This window comes from Prunus persica, chromosome G3 (genome assembly GCF_000346465.2).
Source record: "Prunus persica cultivar Lovell chromosome G3, Prunus_persica_NCBIv2, whole genome shotgun sequence".
NCBI classification, from domain to species: Eukaryota; Viridiplantae; Streptophyta; class Magnoliopsida; order Rosales; family Rosaceae; genus Prunus; species Prunus persica.
In genome coordinates, this window is record NC_034011.1 from 4,826,449 (window position 1) to 4,848,607 (window position 22,159).

General features: G+C 35.6%; 1 protein-coding gene, 2 long non-coding RNA genes and 1 pseudogene across 3 annotated transcripts; 3 read left to right on the forward strand and 1 right to left on the reverse strand.

Annotated features, from left to right (window-relative positions):
- LOC18784062 lies at positions 375 to 2,521 on the forward strand (annotated as a pseudogene).
- Positions 10,725 to 13,449, forward strand: LOC109947836. The gene is made up of 2 exons (XR_002270609.1): positions 10,725 to 11,067; positions 12,429 to 13,449. It is a non-coding gene; the product is annotated as an uncharacterized LOC109947836 (long non-coding RNA).
- LOC109947837 lies at positions 13,296 to 14,041 on the reverse strand. Its single transcript, XR_002270610.1, has 2 exons — positions 13,663 to 14,041; positions 13,296 to 13,569 (listed from the first exon to the last, which is right to left on the reverse strand). It is a non-coding gene; the product is annotated as an uncharacterized LOC109947837 (long non-coding RNA).
- On the forward strand, positions 17,045 to 21,817 carry LOC18783598 (homeobox-leucine zipper protein GLABRA 2). The gene is made up of 11 exons (XM_007217098.2): positions 17,045 to 17,541; positions 17,654 to 17,931; positions 18,530 to 18,647; positions 18,749 to 18,943; positions 19,030 to 19,404; positions 19,525 to 19,626; positions 19,803 to 20,012; positions 20,338 to 20,512; positions 20,613 to 20,884; positions 20,986 to 21,072; positions 21,173 to 21,817. The coding sequence occupies exons 1-11, from the start codon at positions 17,461 to 17,463 to the stop codon at positions 21,551 to 21,553; spliced, it is 2,274 nt and encodes a 757-aa protein (XP_007217160.1). The 5' UTR covers positions 17,045 to 17,460; the 3' UTR covers positions 21,554 to 21,817.

The following is a 22,159-nucleotide window of genomic DNA, read 5'->3' on the forward strand; positions in this document are numbered from 1 at the left end:
CTACACTATGACCCTACGAGTTCATATTCCTGGGTCCATCCCTGCTCCCTAGTTCCATAAATCCAAATTGGTTATCTGACATTGATCCTTTGATTAGTCTTTGTTCTATTTCCTTTCCCCACAATTCCATAGAAGACATGAGATCAAATTATGAAATCCATTTAGCTAAGTGAATAGCAAATATCACTAATTACCCTTAGCCAAGGGATTCCCACTGAAACCAAGGTCCATAGAAATGCTATCTAATGTCTCATTAACCACTCTGCATTGACAAAAACAACACTCAATTTTAGGAACTGTTTAGTAGAAAGCTCATGAGTTCATTGAACTCCAGTTCGATTCAAGTGCATGATTATTATAAATTCTTTGCTAGTATGCATGGTAATATGCTATAAACTCGTGGTTGTTGTGGGTTATGGTTCTTATAGTACTATAAGCAGGAACTAGGATGAAGACTGTGGAAGTAAAATATTGTTTGTCTTGCTTACCAATCTCTGGTTCTAACTTTTGTGTGTGTTACACCTTAATTATTAATATATAGTCTCTTCAGTATAAAAAACGACATATGAAATTAGGGATGAGATTGTTGTTTCCTTGACTTAGTATAGTTGAAGTAGGAGTTAGGAACAAAAAATGTAAGCTAAAAAATAAACTATGGCAATCAAACAAGTAATTTTTCAAGTCTAGACAATCAAACAAGTAGGTTTCACAGAAACATGGTTTCTTATAGCTAATCGACTCCCCTAGTTTGACAAATGATGCATTGTGTTTTGTCCCTATTGTATGTTCTTCATTTACAGAGAGATTGTGGAATATTAGTTTCATAGTATTTTGTCAGTTTTATTTATTTATTGTTTCATTGTCTTCTTCTAGGTAGAGTTCACCTTGAGTACTACACAAGTGACTACACTGCTCAGGTTTTGTTGGGGTACTACATGGTTTATATATTTATGACGACTTTCATGATCCCTGGTACTGTATTCATGTCCTTGCTTGTTGGTTCCCTTTTTGGGGTTTTCAGAGGTATAGCTTTTGTGGTTTTCAATGCCACTACTAGTGCATCTTCTTGTTATTTCTTATCAAAGTTGATAGGGAGGCCCATTGTCTTTTCTCTTTGGCCTGACAAGCTGCAGTTTTTCTAAAACCAAGTAAATTCAAATGTCTCCATATCTCTCATTGATACTAACTTCAAAAATAGGAATGAGTCATTTATTTTTCTTCCAGGTGGCTAAAAGAAGATAAGGACTTTTGATTACAAGTTGTTTTTACGATTGACTCCCACCTTACCAAACACGTTTATTAATCTTGCTCACCAATAGTGGATGTACCCTATCATATTTTCTTCATAGCAACCATAATTGGTTTGATTCTAGCTAGGTATGTCACTGTCAGGGTATGTGTCTTTCACTTCTATGAAAATTTTGGGTTAAATTAAGAAGTTCAATTGTGGTCTTAGAACATCACAAGAAATTGTCAAAACTCTACTCAAATTCTGAAGTATTCTAAGCTCAAATGTCCCAAAATAAAAATCATTACGCAAAAACAAATATGATTGTTATTTTTTGAACATAGGAAGATCATTATACCTTCATCTCAGTCATCTCAATTCGCACTGTTTACTCACGCAGAAAAAGATAAAACCATATTTAGCAATATTGTTAGTTTTCTAGTTTCAGAAGAGAAAGTATCAATTTTGGTTTTTATTTTGGTTAATTTCACGAAGTGGTTGGAACTCAAACCACCTGCAACCAACATGTTAAGGTGCTGAGATAGAGTTAGGCCTAATCTATGAAGGAAAATTATAATGGTGATTTATCTGAGTTCTCTTGCATTCATAATGTACTCAAGTGTCACTGGTTATGCTTATATATCTTTGACTCTGTTTTTTTTCCTCAGGTTGGATTAGCTCTTGGAGATTTGCGATCCCATGGGGATCTGTATGATTTCAACTCAATAGCCACCTTGTTCTTCATCGGAGTTGTCTCAGTTACTCCCATGTTTGTGGCATCTGTCCACGTTTGAAGATTACAGCCTTTGTTTATTCTCCATTCGATAAGATTATATGTTGAAGGCTTGCGTTTGGATGAAATTTCTTGACTGTCATGTTTTACTGCATTGGTTTGTGTGGTTGGGTGTAAATGTGGAATGTTACTTCATTTTCAATGTCAAGAATGTCTCCAATTTCACAGGGTATGTATATCATTGACAGGAAAAATGTAAGGGAAAATTTTTGATATAATCACTTTTTGCAGTTTTGTCTTGACAATTTCTTTTCTTTTTCTTTTTCTTTTCAAATTGCACAAGGAAAAGAAAATCCGCACTCAACGCGATTCCCTCTCAAGAACAATCTGAGGTTAATAGTTATACAATGTGTTTTAGCTGGTTTGTGCAAGCACTGATGTGCAAGTCATACATTGGCGTTGGAGACCATTTTGTGCATAATGTAATGAGCGTAGCCAAGGAGTTGTTTGGGCTGCCTTCTGAAGACAAAAGCAAAGCTTCTATTATGAAAATGCTAAGTAAACTTGCAGCATATTGTACACATCATTGACTATACTTGTTATTATTAGGTTCCAAGAATTAGTAAGGACATCTAAGACATTATGTATTCTTCTTGTGGACCCGTATATTTATAATATTTCTATAATGTACATAATATTGTTTTTTAGGTCATTATTATAATGAGATGAAATTTTCAGACATGGGCATTGATTTTTTATGTACTATTTATTTTATGTAGCAACTAAATATTGTAATAGTTCAACAATTAGAACATTGTATAATCTAGAAAACTGAGTACAAAAGATATTCATAAGGTACTTGTTTATTGTATTTTTATTGCTTTCGTATTACTTGTATATTGCCATTTTATTGCTTGTTTATTGTTGTCGTATTGCTTTTATACATGTCTATTACCACTTCATAATCTACGTGACATTACAATGGAGTGGAGCTTGGATTTTGGGTTGGTTTTCTTAATTAATATAATTTGTTGCAGGGGAGGCAACTAATCTCGGACCAAATTAGGCTATTTTTTTTGTCTCAACCCTTAAACTAAAACATGCATTATTTACAAAATGTTGCTCACTTCATATTTTTTTGTCAAAATATCATGATAATGTTTACCAAAAGAAGCAAAAGGAAAATAATTTCCTAAGAAGCCTTTGGCTAGTAACTAATCCACCTTCAAGTCAAGAACATCTTTTACATCCTCAACTTTTACAGAAGCCTTTCCGCCCGTTCCTTACTCGAGGGTATGTTGACGATATAGGAGTATAAAATGTATGTTGTAGATTATGAATATATAATGTGGGAATGTGGAATAAAATTATAGTGGGAATGTGGAGTTTTTGTATTGCCATTGTATTGCTCCTCTATTGCATTTGTATTGTTATCATATTGCCATTGTAGTATTGTGGTATTGCTTGGTTATTACACTTATATTTGTTTCTTATCATCTGTTTTTTCAAGTCTGTCTTGTGAACGAACTTATAAGGATATTTTGTAAAAGAAAACGCTTGATTGTATAAGGTTATTTTGTAAAGGAAAATGCTAGATCATTATTCATTATCATATAAATAAGGTTATTTTGTACTTCCTCTACCCGAATGCAACTTGGAAGGTAGAGTATATTCTATTACATTCATATTGATATGTAACACTAGGAAAAACTATAACAATTAAACACAAGTCCCTTATTTATCTAGGAATTAAAGAAAGGAAAAAAAGAAAAAGAAAAGAGGAACAAATCATCAGAGATATACCAAGAGTCGATCAGCAACAAATTTTATGCACCGGCTCATGAGATCTAAGTTCATGCCAATTAATGTACATGGATGGGCCTCACAAACAAACTTGGTCTCAATCTCGACAGCTTCATGTACAATGCCATGAACTTTTTGCCAAGGTAATTGCTTTTGTAACAAACTTTAGTCAATAGCAACAACAGAAGTATCTGTCATTTGGTTATTGAAATTATTTTATCAAATTTCTTGAATTCCCTGATTTTGGGACTAAAAGTGGATCAAGGATTTCGCCAACAAACTCCCTATTAAAAAAACATGAATTACCTGTACAGAAGGCAAGCAAAATCACAGTAGAGGCCCTCATCTCTGGAAATAAGATCATTTGAGAATGTCAAACCTGGCATTAGCTTCCTTTTTTAAACCCAGAATATGGCACATAAGCTATGAACTGCAAATGAACAATAAACAAAAGGGAAAAAGGTGAAGAAAACAAAAGAAAAGTTTGTATCAAACCTCATCACGACAAAAATCCTTAACATATAAATAAAAAAAATCAAGAAAGAAAAAAGAGTATATGAGTACATACTATTGAGACATAATGAAACATGTACTACAACATTGTATAATGATCAACACATAGTTGGTCGGCCTTTGTTAAACTTATGATTGATTGGTTTGGAAAAAAAAAAACTGTTTATAGGCATTATGATTGGTTACTATCCATATTTTTAACAGATTTATTGGTGTGGATTTACTGAATGCTCAGTGAAGGTGACCCCAGATGAGCTGGAATCTGATACTCAAGTCCAAGAAGTGCATCATTGCGCATCTACCAGCATTTCAAGTGCTCAAAATGTCATAGAGATGGCTGCAAGAGTTAAAATGAGATTGCAATATTCATTTCCCTTTTTTTTTTCTTTTATGTTTCCTCTTATTCATGTACAATTAAATAGGTCACGTGAAATAGTTTTAAACCAAAAAGTGCTAATGAATAGTTTAAAACCAAAATTAAACTAAACTAAATCCAACTTAGGTTATGTGTTCAAATTCGCTCACCATATCATAAAATGTTTTAGTTTCAAGCTCTGGAACGTATAAATGTAGGTGTCCAAGTAATGTGCTAAATAAATTAAATGATGAGTATATTTGGAAGTTTCTAAATCAAGTTTGGGTGTCCAATGAATATTGAAAAAATAATATAGGTGTCCGGAAAAACATAGGTGTCCATACCATAGATGAAAATAGGGTGTTAACAAAACTACCCAAAACGACACTGCAACATTTTAGGAGCAATAATGTCTATAAAAAAAAACATAAAAGACCAAAGGTTATAATATGGCAAACCTCAGGAACCATTTGTGATAAAAAGTCTCCCAATAAAGCTCCTTTATTTCTCACCAAAAAGAATTAAAAAAGAAAAAGAAATTATGGTGTTTCATAGGGTTTTTCCAGTGAATTCCGTGTTGATTTTGTGACATTACAACTTACAAGTTTTAAGCTTTACCTTATAAATTTTGCACTAGGTAATCTTATTGCATTTTGTGATTACATCCAGTCTGCCTTGGTTAAGAATTTACAAATTTTCATTGAATAAAATTGTAACAGTTCTCTATTTGGATTTTTCTTCTAGTGTACTCTGAGTTCTTCTTTCTGTAGATTGTTTATTTTTTTGCTTATAGTTCCTTTACGAACAATTGCCCTAAATGAAACTGTAGGTGATCAGTCAATTAAATAAAATGTGCATTTCATGTTTAATTGATGACTATATATGTCTATGGCTCCATTAACTTCATGTTGGATATTGTGAAAAATATGGCATGCATGCATTGGATCAGCATTGGAGTTAGTTGTAGACTGGTAGTTGATTTTATCCTTTCTTTTACTCTTCTCGCTTTTACCATTCTTAATTCATCTTTCCTGTTGGTTGGTATATAAAATTTTTCATATTCGTGTGATAAAACCTCTATAGATAGAGGTAGGAGGTAGGAATCAAGCATCTGTGCACCCGAAATAATAGGGGAACAAGTTAAAGAAGGTTGTTTCCCCAATTGGGTTAGTTTAGGTCGTTTCCCCAATCGAGTTAATTCGGGTAATTTCCCCAATAGGGTTAATTCGGGTCGTTTCCCCTAAACCAAACCATGAACTTCAAAAAAAATTTTTGCCTATGTGCTCTTGCAATAAAAGCATAGGACGCATCCATCACAACAGAGGACGCCAAGCTAACCGCAACAATTATACACGAATCAGACAATCTCACGGATTTTTCCCACCAACTCAGGTAAATCACCCCTGAGTGTCTTCCAAACCTGTCTCACACCATTCATTTTTTCTTTTTCCCTTCTTTCTTTTACCCTTCTTTATTAATCTTTTATGTTGGTAAGTTTATAAAAATTTTCATCTTCGAGTAATAAAACCTCTATAGGTGGAGGTAGGAGGTAAGGACCAAGCTCTTGCATGCTTTAGATGTGCACCCGAAATAACCGAGGTACAAGTTAACAAATGTCGTTTCCCCAATTAGGTTAATTCAAGTCGTTTCCTCAATTAGGGTAATTCGAGTAATTTTCCCAATCATGTTAATTCGAGTCGTTTCCCCTAAACCAAACCATGAACTTAAATATTTTCAAATATGAACTTCCAAACATGAACTTCAAAAAATATTTTTGCCTCTTTGCTTTTACAATAAAAGAAAATGACGCAGCTGTTGCAACAAAGGACGCCAAGCAAACCCCAACAGTGTACAGAGCCATCATCTTCCAATTATACATGAATAAGACAATCTCATGAATTTTTCCAACCAACTCAGGTAAATCACCCCCGAGTGTCTTCCAAACCTGTCTCACACCATTCATTTTTCCTTTTTCCTTTCTCTCTCTTAACATTCTTTATTCATCTTTTCTGTTGGTTGGTCAATAAAATTTATCATCTTTGAGTAATAAAACATCTATAGGTGGAGGTAGGAGGTAGGGAGCAAACTCTTGCGTGTTTCAAATGTGCACCCGAAATAATCGAGGAACAAGTTATCGAAAGTCGTTTCCCTAGTTGGGTTAATTCATATCGTTTCCCGAATCGAGTTAATTCGGGTAATTTCCCTAATAATGTTAATTCAAGTCGTTTCCCCTAAACCAAACCATGAACTTCCAAACATGAACTTCAAAAAAATCTTTTTGCCTTTATGCTCTTACAATAAAAGCATAAGACGCAATCGTCGCAACAGAGGATGTCAAGCTAACTGCAACAATTATACACGAATCGGACAATCTCATGTTTTTTTCCCACAAACTCAAGCAAATCACCGCTGAGTGTCTTCCAAACCTGTCTCATGCCATTCATTTTTTCTTTTTCCACTCTCTATTTTACCATTCTTTATTCATCTTTTATGTTGGTTGGTCTATAAAAATTTTCATCTTCGAGTAATAAAACCTCTATAGGTGGAGGTAGGAGGTAGGAGCAAGCTCTTGCATGCTTCATATGTGCACCCGAAATAACCGAGAAATAAGTTAACAAAGGTCGTTTCCCCAATTGGGTTAATCCAGGTCGTTTCCCCCAATCGGGTTAATTCGGGTAATTTCCCTAATCATGTTAATTCATGTCGTTTTCCCTAAACCAAACCATGAACTTAAATATTTCCAAATATGAACTTCCAAACATGAACTTCAAAAAATATTTTTGCCTCTATGCTCTTGGAATAAAAGTATAGGACGCAACCGTCGCAACAGAGGATGCCTAGCTAACCCCAACAGTGTACAGAGCCATCATATTCCAATTATACATGAATCGGACAATCTCATGGATTTTTCCCTCCTACTCAAGTAAATCACCCCTGAGTGTCTTCCGAACCTGTCTCACACCATTCATTTTTTCTTTTTCCCTTCTTTCTTTTACCCTTCTTTAGTTATCTTTCCTGTTGGTTGATATATAAAATTTTTCATCTTCGAGTAATAAAACCTCTAGTAGAGGTATGAGGTAGGGAGCAAGCTCTTGCATGCTTCAGCTGTGCACCCGAAATAACATAAGAACAAGTTAACGATGGTTGTTTCCCCAATTCGGTTAATTCAGGTCGTTTCCCCAATTGGGTTTATTAGGGTCATTTCCACAATCAAGTTCATTTGGGTCTTTCCCCTAAACCAAACCATGAATTTCAATATTTCCAAACATGAACTTTAAGAATTCAAAAAATGAACTTTAAAACATGAACTTCAAGAGCACTGAAACAAGTCAAAGCATGAACTTCAAAAAATCAAAACATACACTTCAAGAATTCAAAACATTAAATATAAACCAAATAACAGAGATAGTAAAGCAAACATACAAGAGGACATGCATATGTGATCAGAGAAAATTAAGCAAGGCAAGACAGCTGTAACAAAGGTACTTATATGTCGATTATAAATAATAAACTTAAAGATTAACATGCAATCATCACATCACTCTTAAAATTCCGAAACCATAGAACAAAGAAGCAAACATAAACACAAAACGAAAAAGCAACATAACATAAACAACAACATCATCATATTTAATAGATCGAAGCATAAAGAAAGAACAAAACATAACAGAGTGCCAAGAGAGAACAAAAAAAATCCAAATTATCCCTACTACGTGCACCCTACTGCTTGCTCCTTATCGAGCAAGAAATTAAAAATATATAAATCAGAGAATGAATGGGAAGAACAAAGAGAGAGAGAGAGAGAGAGAGAGAGAGAGAGAGAGAGAGAGATTAGAGAGAAAGAAATTGACTAACTTTGGAAAACTTTAAGTTCTGAGTTACCTGAGATGTTTGAGAAATTCAGTCAGTCTGTCCAATTCATATTGAATTGAAAAATGACGACTATTGTAGCTGTTATGGGGGCTGTCGCTATTAGCTTGTTGTCGTTTGGTGTGACGGCAACGTCATGTTTTAATATGGCCAAAGCACAGATTGCGACTGCGGCAGTGAGAGCAGGCCAAGCAACCCCTCCTGCTCCAAGGCTGCTTGGGTTTCTAGGAGGCGGAATGACTGCCGCTATGGTTGTGGTAGAGGTGGCAGGCCAAGTTGCCTAAGAGTAGTCCCCAGAGAAAGCACCCACCGTTGGATGTTAGAGCTTCTGCAGCATTGCAACAAGTCAAAACATGAACTTCAAAAAATCAAAACAACAACTTCAAGAATTCAAAACATGAACTTCAAGAAATCAAAACATGAACTTCAAAAGCATTGAAACAAGTCAAAATATGAACTTCAAAAAATCAAGACATGAACTTTAAGAATTCAAAACATGAACTTCAAGAATTCAAAACATGAATTTCAAGAGCATTGAAACAAGTCAAAACATGAATGTCAAAAAATCAAAACATGAACTTCAAGAATTCAAACCATTAATTTCAAGAGCATTGAAACAAGTCAAAACATGAACTTCAAAAAATCATAGAGACCCCTCCCCAACCACAAGGGAATGAGTACTATTAGATTAGACACCACCAACTGAGTGGTTGGTTTGTGACTAATAAGTTGGCCATGATCAAATGTCATGTGATCTATAGCACATGAGTCAATAATTCATGTGGGCTTTGGAGAGGACGTATGAAAAGCATAACCTTTGGTGGTGACGATAGAAGCATGAGCCCAAGTAGCTGGTTCAGCAGGAGTGACTGCATGCATCTGTGAGTATGCAAGGAGGGAGTGAATCGTAAGGGGTCCTGACATCGTAGTGGAAGTAAGAGTTGATATGAGTGGTGTGTTTGTGGTTAAGGAGTTGATTTGAGAATTTGAGGAATTTGATTTGAGGAATTTGATGTATGAATTTGATTTAGGAATTTGATTTGAAAGGTATGTGTTTAAGGAGTTTGATAAGAGGATTTGATTTGAGAGGTAAGGAATTTGATTTAGGGTTTGGATTTGAATTTGAGGGTATGATTTGAGGGATTAGAGACAACCTAGGATCGATTGCTCTGATACCATACTAAAATAAGAATATGGTTTGAATACTTTAGGTTATTTGTATTCTTTTCCATAAGGAGTTATATATAGGAGTTTACAAGAGTGATTTACAAGGAAATAGATACAATATTTAATTAGGAGAATATCTCCTAATTATACAAGAATGTGTCAACTATATAAAACAAGGAAGTAAATCACATAATTAACTTAGGAAATAAATCTCCTTGATTTTATAGGTTAACTCACGTCAACACTTTCCACACTGATTGTAATCCTTTAAGCTTTGGATACTAATTGCAGTAAAGTTTCTATTAATTTTTAGATTACTATTGAGACATACTGAAACATGTACTACAACTTTGTATAATGATCTACACATTATTGGTCGGCCTTTGTTAAACTTATGATTGATTGGTTTGGAAGAAGAAAAAAAAGTTGTTTATAGGCATTATGATTGGAAACTATCCATATTTTTAACAGATTTATTGGTGTGGATTTGCTGAATGCTCAATGAAGGTGACCACAGATGAGCTGGAATTTGATACTCAAGTCCAAGAAATGCATAGTTGCGCGTGTACTAGCATTTCAAGGGCTTTAAATGTCATAGAGGTGGCTAAAAGAGTTAATATGAGATTGCAATCTGTATTTCCCTTTTTTTTTTTTTTGTTTCCTTTGATTCGTGTACAATTAAACTTAGGCCATGTGAAATAGTTTTAAACCAAAAAGTGCTAATTAATAGTTTAAAACCAAAATTAAACTAAACTAAATAGTTATGTGTTGGAATCCCCTCACCATATCACAATAGGTTTTAGTTTCAGGGTCTGAAAATTATACATGTTGGTGTCCAAATAATGTGCTGAATAAATTAAATGAGAAGTATATTTGGAAGTTTTAAAATCAAATTTGGGTGTCCAAAGAATATTGAAATAATAGTATAGGTGTCTAGAAAAACAACACTACAACATTTTAGGACCGAAGGTGGGTGTACGGCCCATTAGACTGGACCAAAGCCCAATAAATTCGTTGGCCAAATTCCGTTAGCCTTTAGACGACGGTCAATTTCTGCCGGCAACATCTTTTCCTCAATCTAACTAACGGTTATGTAGAAAACCCTAATCACTCAAAAATTTCAAAAATCCTTCCAACACCTAATCGCTTAGTTAAATTGGTGAAGATTAGTGGGAGTTAGAAGCTTTGATTTTTCTTCGCTCCATTTTTCGCTGCCTGCATTTTCTTGTTCTGGTACTTTCGAATTTTAAATAATTTTAAATCCTGATTTGTGTAAATTGCCTATTGCTAGGTAATTGTTCAACCCAGAAGATCTGATAGAAAGACCCAATTGAAGCCGTAGCTTTTCTGGTGGAAGGCAATTGACACCAAGGTCGAATTTGCAGTCAACAATCGCAGGTTAGTCTCTTTTCCTATAGGTGAAATGGCACTTTTGTGTGTTCTGCATTTATATCATATCAATAAAGCCCCTTTATTTCTCACCAAAAAAGAAAAGAAAAAAAGAAAAAGAAATTAGGGTAGTTCATAGGGTTTTTCAAGTGAATTCAGTGTTGATTTTGAGACATTACAACTTACAAGTTCTAAGCTTTTTCTTATAAATTTTGCACTAGGTAATCTTATTGCATTTTGTGAGCACATCCTGTCTGCCTTGGTCAAGAATTTACAAATTTTTTCATTGAATAAAGTTGCAATAGTTCTCTGTTTGCATTATTCTTCTAGTGTACTCTGAGTTGTTCTTTCTGCAGATTGTTTCTTTTTTTGCTTATAGTTCCTTTTATAACAATTGCCCTGAATGAAACTGTAGGTGATCAGTCAATTGAAGAACATGTGCATTGCACGTTTAATTCATGGTTATATATGTCTATAGCTCCATTAACTTCATGTTGGATATTGTGAAAAATATGGCATGCATGCATTGGATCAGCATTGGAGTTAGTTGTAGACTGGTAGTTGATTTTATCCTTTCTTTTTGACTGATGTGAACCATCAAATTGTTAGGGAAAAGGCTAATTTTCCAAACCAATAACCAACCATTCGACTATAATGATTGGCATTCATTTGAGATCCAATTCTGTATATTTAATGACATAGTTGTCTGGATAGTGTGAGGGTTTTGCCTAACATTTAGCCTGCTTGAAATGATTAATCTGACCATACCTGATCATGCTGAGTTTAGGAATATCTGGCATGACTAATCTCTCCATTTTGATGTTTCTTAGTTTAAACGTATTCTAGTTGAGAAGTTGACAACAAATCCAGAATTAGTTAGTCCATATCCCAATGACTTTATCTTGATGAAAGGGATTTTTTGAAAAGACTTGCTTCTCCGATAGAACTGAATGCTATGGTGGCTAGGCTTTGTGTAAAATTCTAACGTGTAATTTTAATTGGAGATAAATGATAACAATTTCTAAATTGTTGAGTAAACAATCACTTTGGTTTGATCTGTAAGTGTACTGGATAATGGTTTAATATTGCAGAGAGTAACAATGATCCGCGGGCAAAAGTTTTTGCTCACCTAATCTCCAGTTTCAGCACTCATGAATCTAAATTTATTTAGGAGTTTAATTACTAAGAAGGGACAAATTGTGGTGGAGGATCTATTTTTGTTTTTGGAATCATATATTGCCTCAGTGTTATCCTTGGGCGTTCATTAATGAATTACATAGAATTGTTCAGAGACTCATCAAATCTATTTTGAAGTACATACTCCACAAAATGTCCATAGCATTCATTTCATTTCTCTTTAATCTATTAAGTTTTGCTTGGCGCTACTTGGTGGTAGCTTTTCACCTGACTTCCAAGACCACCATCTCATCTACTCTTCAATAGCTAACTGCCACTCAAGGGTTGGATAGGAAGTCTGCTTTCTCTGCAGGATCTTATGAGCTTCATGCTAGTTGTGCTAAGATTGAGTGGCGTGGCATCCTTATTTGACCCAATTTTCAATGAGACCACATCCCAAGGTGGATGGTCTTTTTACGTGTCATGGAGCGTTTGCCGCCATGCGAATTGCGTGTCGTGTTAGTTTTTATTTTTTATTTTTTATTTTGTATTACGAGGGTAGGGGATATTCGAATTTGGAACCTCTTCCAACATTGAGAAGAGAAATACGAACAAACCAAGTGCTACTCGGTGCATGTCGTGCTAGGTTGCTTGGTGATCTGAAATTTATGACTAAATGCCATTTTATTAGTCTTAGGTGACTTAAATTACTATATTGGAAGATGTTCATGGATGTTCTGAGCAAGTTCTTTCTGATGAATGATAGTCTTGAACCTAGGAATTGTTGGACCATAGAATTCCATATGATGGCGAGAGGTAGGCAATTTAGCTGTATTTCTTTGATTTTACTAGAATATATTTCCCTTTTTCCAAGATGGCTCATATCCGGTTTAACAACATGTGGTGATTGTTTAATGAAATTCAACCTGATTTGGAACATGTTTACAGTGTAAAATATCTAATGGCTGCCATCTTTGATATATTATCTTTTTATGCAGACTAATCTCTATGATTCTTCTCTTCTTCTTCCAGTGACATATGCAATTCCATGATGAAAACAAGCATCTTTTAGTCTTCGAGTTTTCGTAAAGTGAATGAGATAATGATATTTAAGCAGGAAATGGAATAACTAATCTCTGTTGTAATTTGTATAATAAATGATGAGATGTTTATACAAGGAACAAGTAAACCAAAGTTGAAGGAAACAGTGATTTGGAACAGGACATAAGATAGTTAATACTTTCTCTAAGCAAGTTTAATATTCTTCTTTGACAACCTTTTCTTGTTTGTATGGCTTTCCCTCTTTTCTTTTGAATCTTTTTGTGGACTGCATCATTTCAGGTCTTCCCCCACCTCAATTTTATCAAAGCTTCTTCATCTTTGCCTTGCTTTTCCCTAATTGAAAAAAAAGAAAAAAAAAGAAAAAGAAATTGTGATTATGTGTTGTGAGTGACACCAAAACTTGTCTCACAAGAAAGCCAAAATTACTTCAAATCAAAGGTAAAGCAAAGCAAAGCAAAGCCAAAGATGCCACTTTCTTGTGGGTTTTTTTGGTTTCTTCCTTTTATTTGCTTTCCTTAATGGATCTTAAAATGGACAAGGCAGTGCAGGACGAAAGAGAGAGGGATAAAGTGAAGAGAGAGAAATTCCAAAAGGAACCTCAGGCCAATAAATACAGCTTTTTTTATTTGTTTTTATAAGAATCATGTGATTGCTACAAACTATCTACCGTTCCAAACTACCAATTTTCAGAGAAGAATTGTAAGGACATGAAGGACATTATATAATTTGACGATTTGAATTGCAGATGAGCTTAATCATAACCCATATGGCACCAAAACTATAATTATGGATTGTGATGGCTCATAATGGTGCTGGTGACTTTTATTTTATTTTATTTGGGGGATAAAAATAAAAATAAATGCCTGGAGCTTGAAATTTAATCAAGGTTTCTCTTATGCACAACCTAAGGTCAATGGAGTGTTGATGGAAGAAAAAAGAAAGCTACAAGCCCACATTGTGATTTGTGAATTTTGATTGACTGCATCAAACCAATGTTGTGTTGTGCTGTATGACATCAAGTATCCAGGACCAATAGATCATCTACTTCAAGCTGCATGCCACCTAATATTTTATAAATAATGAATTCAGTTTGAAATTTGGGATGTATCACTCAAGTACACTGCTAGCTCAACCCAAACTTAGTGGTTTTATTTATTTATTTATGAACCAAGTAAATTTTTTTATAGTGGAATCTAATGTAAAACTAAATGTATTACTTTACTCTTAAATTTGAGGTTCTGTGTTCGGATTTCACCTTAAACAATATCGCTTATGAAAAAAGAAAAAAAAGTAGTACTTTACCTTTTAAATTGGAGTTACCAGTTGTAAGTTTAGTATTAAACTGAAGTGTGCAGGGTTATCTTGTTGCTTAGGACTTTTGGTTTTCCCTTAATCCCTTGCAAAGTCTACTTTTCCTTTGTTTCTTCCAAAAGCTGTAGGGATAGAGGGAGTAACCTTTTTTTTTTTTTTTTTTTTCTTTTCTTTTCTTTTTTCACTTTTAATATAAATGAAAGCAATATGTATAACGCCAATGGGTTCCTACCACAGTGGTGGTGGATTCCCCCTCTCCTCCATGGTACCCAGGATCAAACTTCAGTGGAATTTATTTCCTCCAATGTAACCCAAAAAAAAAAATATTGTATGTATAACCAAAGAAATCCTTCCCTCAATCCAAAAATAATGATAAATTATTTTAAAAAGCATTTATCATAATTTTCCTATTTCTTACTTGGTGCGCAAATGTCACTTTTCAAAACTTTAATAATATCATTTTCTAATTGTAATAATTAGATTTTGATTAGAAAAATAGATTTTTAAGGACACAAAAATTGCCTGCCTCATGAGAGAGTGTTGTCTATTTCCCATGAGGTCCAAGGGAATAACAAGAATAGGGCATTTGACCGAAGAAACCGTTGTGTTCTTTCATCCATCCGTCCATCCGTCCATCCGTCCATCCATCCATCCGTCGGGGCTTTTGGAGTTGAGAGTGTTTTTGGGTTTCTTAAATAATTCGAAAAGCTTGGACCCAAATTCATTAATTGCATTCACTTCTTTCGGCCTTTTAAATGACATAAAGACACAAACAAAATAAATAATATAATAATATAATAAATAAAAAACAATTTTAAAAAGCCAAAAAAAAGAAGAGAGGATTGGATAGCACAAAAAAGCTCAGTCTACTAGCATCACCATGTGCTGGTTGTTCATGACTTATGACTGTAAGTTTTGACCTTACTGTTCGTTAGCTGCAGCTTCTTTTCTTGTCTTCTTCTATGTGGCTTGGCTAAGCCGATCTCATGGCTCTTCTACTTTCTTTGTTCCTTCCTCCGACTCCCAACCAAACAATTGTAACTTCTAAAAAGAAAAACAATTATAGGAAAATGTTATATAGTTTCTATTATTTTAATTAGTTATGGTCGACGGTTTTCACACTCTCCTTTTATACAACCGACACAACTCATGTAATTTTGGTTTAGGAAGCAAAATTAGAAGAAAAATACTTGAGATGTATTATTTTTGTTTAAAATTTCGTCACATGAATATCTAATATTAACTAATTACCTTGTAAGACAAGTTGACATTATATTATATATTTGGTGATAAGAAACGTTATTGTAGGTATGAATGTATTGAAGAAAGGAATAAGTGAGCTGGTTGATGTTTGCTCGATTGAATCCAAAATAACTTGCTCAATAGTGAAGATGATGACCATTAGGTGCTAATTACTGGAATAAAGAAGAGCAACCATCTTTATAATATTGAGATTCTTGTAGTTCAAACAGGTGTGTAGAAGCTAAGTTAAGCTTGACGATATGGAATTATTAATGGATATGCCATCCATTCTATCAGGAAGAAAGAATAAGCGCGATACAATATAAATGTGATCGAAAAATACAAAAGTAAACTAATCATTCGAGACAAGAATTGTTGATGAAGTTCATTCAATTTGAGCAACGCCTCGGATTGCTAGAGATTCATTCTTCGCAACTCAAAAAGAGTTATTTGATCTATCTTATGCAATGCCCTCTTGAAAATTGTGGTTAACAAGGTTATTAGGTAGATCAATTAATGTTATAAGATATCATAATAAGCAAGAGCTCTTTGAAGTCTTTAAAGTCTTATAAAATATTGAAGTTAAACCTTTTCTTTTTAAGTAAGAGAATTGAATCTAGAATAATCTTTTCTTAATCTCATTATGTTGGATGGTTATGAGCTATGATGGCACATGGAAAGAGATTTGAGGTTTTAAGACCTAAAAGAGGAGAAGTGTGAGCACCAAACTCCACCTAGCATCTACCACTTATATTTCTCTTTTGGGTATATTTATGCTCAAATGACAAGTGATGACTATTTTTTTTCCAAGGGAATTGATTTGAGCTTGAGACCTAAAGGGGAAAAATAAGTCTCATGGCCACAATAATTTAACACGTATATTACTTTCTCCTAGTTCATATTTGTATTGAGAGAGCTAGTGGGATCCAATTTAAAACCCTTTCATGATTTCATCCTTCATTGCTTGCTTTGTTGTGCCATTGAAAGTTGAATATATAGGAGATGGTGGTTGATTTGTCATTTTGGCGTCATAGATGGAAAAATAAATACATCCATTTTTTATTTCTTTTGCAATGGAGAAAATGCAATTCAAATGCAAAATAGCGGACACACTATTTTGATTAACTAGTCAAAAAAACAATGTATGTACAAATAAATTTAAATATATATATATATATATATATATATATGTGAGCCCGCCCACCTAAGCCTAAACCTAAAGGCTCTTATAAGCCGCTAGTTAGCTAATATATGATGAAAGACAGGAAACAGAAAATACCGTTGAGGCGTTGGACTCAACTGCTTCAAGTCAAGGTAGTTGAGTTCTCTCAAACTTCACACTTCCTCCTCTACAAAAGAATATCTAACAGTCAACCCCTACCAGCCTTCTCTCTCTCTCTCTCTCTCTCTCTCTCTCTCTCTCTCTCAAATCAAAATCCCTCACATCCCAACAGCCAAAAAAAAAAAAAGAAGGAAAAAAAACAACTCTTGCACTTCATTTTGTTTTATATCCTTAAATCAGCTACACCCGCACCTCTCTCTCTCTCTCTCTCTCCTTGAGCTGCAGTTAGCTAGGTAGCCACCATTGGCATCCCATAAAACAAACCCGTTGGTCACAAGTTCTAGTAGAAAACTCTTAACATCTATATTATAGCATGCACCAAGCTTGCCATGGGCGTGGACATGTCTAACAATCCACCAACTTCTCGCACCAAGGACTTCTTTGCCTCCCCAGCCCTCTCCCTCAGCCTTGTACGTACCATTCATTCTTCTTCACAATCCTTTTCATTTCTTCTCATCCATTTCCTTTACATGTTTGTGTTAAATAACATTCTTTTTTGTTTTTTGCATTTGGGTTTTGAAGGCTGGGATTTTTCGTGATGCTGGAGAAACGGCGGCGGCTAGCAGGGAAGTGGAGGAAGGAGACGAGGGCAGCGGAGGCGCAGGCAGTGTCCGCCGGAGAGAAGACACGGCAGAGATTAGTAGTGAGAACTCGGGGCCCGCGAGGTCAAGATCGGAAGACGAATTCGATGGAGAAGGAGAGCACGATGAAGATGATGGTGATGGAGACAACAAGAATAAGAAGAAGAAGAGAAAGAAGTACCACAGGCACACCACTGAGCAAATCCGAGAAATGGAAGCGTAAATTCCATATTCCCTCTCTTTTTCCTATTTCTCTATTTGTTACGTTTACAATACAAGCGATATTAAAAAAGAGAATCGAGCACAACACCTAAGTGCAAAGTTAATCATATGAACTTCAAGTCCTTCTTTCTTTTCTTCAATTTAGCTCTTTTGTTTCAAATTTTAACACTTAATTCATAGTAGAGTTTTTATTTTACTTTTCTTTTCAATATTCCATGTTTTGTTGGAAATTGGATATGACTTATTGGAATTTGAATAATGCACATGGTTTTGGAATTGGTCGGCGTTAATTCTTTTTAGTTTTCATGCCACACAAGGCATGCAGCTTTATGAACAAAAAAGATAACTTTATCATGTACGATGTACTACAAAGATCCAAAGATGATTCAATCTTTTAAATGACTCCGCTTTTTGCTCTTGTTTTATATGCAAGTAGTTATCTCTCTCTACAGCAAAGAAGAAAACTAAACCACTAATTAATTTCCTGAATCCAAATTAGTTGATTTCAATTACAGATAATCAGTATGATCTACATGCAATGTGTTCCTATATTGTCAATGAACATCCTGCCTCTTACATGATGAAACTTCTGCAGGCTATTCAAAGAGTCACCCCATCCAGATGAGAAGCAGAGGCAGCAGCTGAGCAAGCAATTAGGCCTTGCTCCAAGGCAGGTCAAGTTTTGGTTCCAAAATCGTCGAACCCAAATCAAGGTACTTCATTTCATTTTCTGATCATTTCTATTGACAGTGTTGCTTCTTGTTCTTTTAAATAATTTGTAACGAAGAATGGGATGGTTGGTTCTTTTTCACAGGCCATACAAGAGCGCCATGAGAACTCTTTGTTGAAAGGAGAAATGGAGAAGCTCAGAGATGAAAACAAGGCAATGAGGGAGCAAATAAACAAATCTTGTTGCCCCAACTGTGGCACTGCAACCACTAGCAGAGATGCCAGCCTCACGACCGAAGAGCAACAACTGCGAATCGAAAATGCCAGACTTAAATCCGAGGTTCGAATTTTGTAAAATGCTCAAGTTAATATTGTACATGTCACATGTTTGGAAGTGACTAAGTGGCTCCAATATATAATATGTAGGTTGAAAAACTCAGAGCAGCTCTTGTGAAAAATCCTCCTGGGACATCCTCTCCTTCATGTTCTTCTGGGCATGACCAGGAGAACAGAAGCTCTTTGGACTTCTATACTGGAATTTTTGGTCTAGAGAAGTCGAGGATTATGGAGATAGTGAATCAAGCTATGGAGGAGCTTAAGAAGATGGCCACTGCAGGGGAACCACTCTGGGTTCGGAGTGTGGAGACTGGCCGCGAAATACTCAACTATGATGAGTACATCAAAGAGTTCAACATTGAAATTCCTGGAAATGGGAGGCCGAAGAGATCCATCGAGGCCTCCAGAGAGACAGGGGTGGTGTTTGTGGATATGCCGCGGCTGGTTCAGAGTTTCATGGATGTGGTACACACTAGCACCTTTTGTATGCATGAAGCTGAAATCTTATATCATGCCAAGTCTTATTGCCTTGTAGGTATAAGAATTGCGAGCTAATACTTTTAATATTATGATTTTGATCTGCAGAATCAATGGAAGGAAATGTTTCCGTGCATGATCTCGAAGGCAGCCACTGTTGATGTTATCAGCAATGGTGAAGGAGACAACAGAAATGGTGCTGTACAATTGGTAAGCTGCAGAATTATGCCCTTTTTTGTTTCCTTTTCTCTGTAAACATAGAAACCCATTTTCTTTCATTTGGATGAGCTGCGAAGTTCGTTTTTGACATGAATACGTAAGATCGGTCTGCCTGCAGCATAGCTCAAAGCCTTTTGCAGATGTTTGATAGTTGAGTGTGGTTGCAGATGTTTGCAGAGCTTCAAATGCTTACACCATTAGTTCCAACAAGAGAAGTGTACTTTGTTCGATGCTGCAAGCAACTGAGTGCTGAGCAATGGGCTATCGTAGATGTTTCGATCGACAAAGTTGAAGATAACATCGATGCATCGTTGGTGAAATGCAGAAAGCGTCCCTCTGGTTGCATCATTGAGGACAAATCAAATGGCCATTGCAAGGTATGCAGATATGTTAGCAAATGTCAATCTTTTAATCTTGTGTGCATAGAACATGACATTAGATCGGCATCCTTTGGTGAGATTTTCAATTCATTCATTGACTGCATTTCAAGAACCTAGACTGCCCCGAGTGTGAATTTTGGGACATCAGAATTTTAGATGAAGTACCTACATGAGTATTGGTTTTGTTTTGACAATTGACTTTGGCCAGGGAATGGAAACTACACAAAAATGAAAACAGAAACACAGAGGTGAAAATGATAGAGCCATGCATAAATATTCAGTGGTGCAAACAAGGTTTATAATGATTAATAATGGTCTACAGGTAATCTGGGTAGAACACTTAGAATGCCAGAAAAGCACAATTCAGACCATGTACCGCACCATTGTCAACAGCGGTCTAGCATTCGGTGCAAGACATTGGGTTGCAACGCTGCAACTGCAATGCGAACGGCTCGTTTTTTTCATGGCAACCAATGTTCCTATGAAGGATTCAACTGGTATGTCCAAGTTAAACAGAATTCAAATACATACAGAATCGCTGCAGCAGGGGACATATAGTCTCTAATCAAATGCTTGATACTGATTACTGAATATTAGGTGTAGCCACCCTGGCTGGAAGAAAAAGCATATTAAAATTGGCACAAAGAATGACATGGAGTTTTTGTCGTGCAATCGGAGCATCAAGCTATCATACCTGGACTAAGATCTCAAGCAAGACAGGGGATGACATAAGGATTGCCTCCAGGAAGAACTTGAATGACCCTGGAGAACCTCTCGGCGTGATCTTGTGTGCCGTTTCTTCAGTATGGTTGCCTGTCTGTCCTTACGTCCTCTTCGATTTCTTGAGAGATGAGACTCGCAGGAATGAGGTTAGCATAGATGGCTCTGTTTACAATACAACTGTACTAATCAATAATCATGTTAATTGTTAGGATAATTGTTTGACAGTTTTTTGCTCTCTAATTGCTAGTGGGACATTATGATAAATGGAGGCCCAGCTCAAACAATTGCCAACCTATCCAAAGGACAAGATCGTGGCAATGCTGTTACTATCCAAGTGGGTTCTCCTTCTTCACGCACAAGTTAATAAGCCTCATATTTCTAATGCAAAATATTCATAATTTTTGCTAATATATTCTGGAATTCCAATCTTTCAGACCATGAAATCAAAAGAGAACAGCATGTGGATACTGCAAGATACCTGCATAAATTCTTATGAGTCAATGGTGGTCTATGCTCCGGTGGATATAACCGGCATGCAGTCTGTGATGACCGGATGTGACGCAAGCAACATTGCCATATTGCCTTCCGGGTTCTCAATTCTTCCAGATGGGCTGGAGTCAAGGCCTATGGTCATCACTTCCAAGCAAGAAGACAGAAGCAGTGAAGGAGGAACTTTGCTGACAGCAGCATTTCAAGTCTTAACTAATTCCTCTCCTACAGCCAAACTAACTATGGAATCTGTGGAGTCTGTCAACACCCTTATATCATGTACCTTGAGAAATATTAAAACAAGCTTGCAGTGTGAGGATGGCTGATCACCACAACTTTATTAATTAGCTAGACATAGTTAACAGTTAAACATAGGGTTTTCTTTCTTCTTTATTTTTGGAATTACCAGTGGTTTTAGCATATGTTTTGTGAGTTTGTTTCATTCGTTTTGGTTGGAATGGGAGACTTGTACTGGAGGGCAAGTCTACATCAGTATTCTGGCAAGATTTGATTTATAATCTTTATAGTTTTACAAGTTTCCATGTACAGAACTATTTATCAATGTGAAATTTGCTTAAAGTTAATTGGTATTGCATTCTTACCATCTGAAATGGTCCAGATAAGCCCATACCATGCATTACAGCAGATAATATCCTGCTGAATGCCACACTAAAGCAAAGCAAAACTGGCTTGCCTAAAAGAAACTCTATAGATTAACACTCAGTCAACATGGTAAACTATCATTTACCTCAAGTTTAAAGAAGTAGCACGTGTTACAAGTCAGATGTAATTTACACCAGCTCTAACTCGCACTGAATTACTACTGACAAATTGACCGCCTACATCGTGCTGTCATTGAAGATGCAGCAGTCCCCACAAAGATGAGAGATTGGAGGTACCCTTCTTCACTTCTATCAACTAGCTCAATAAAT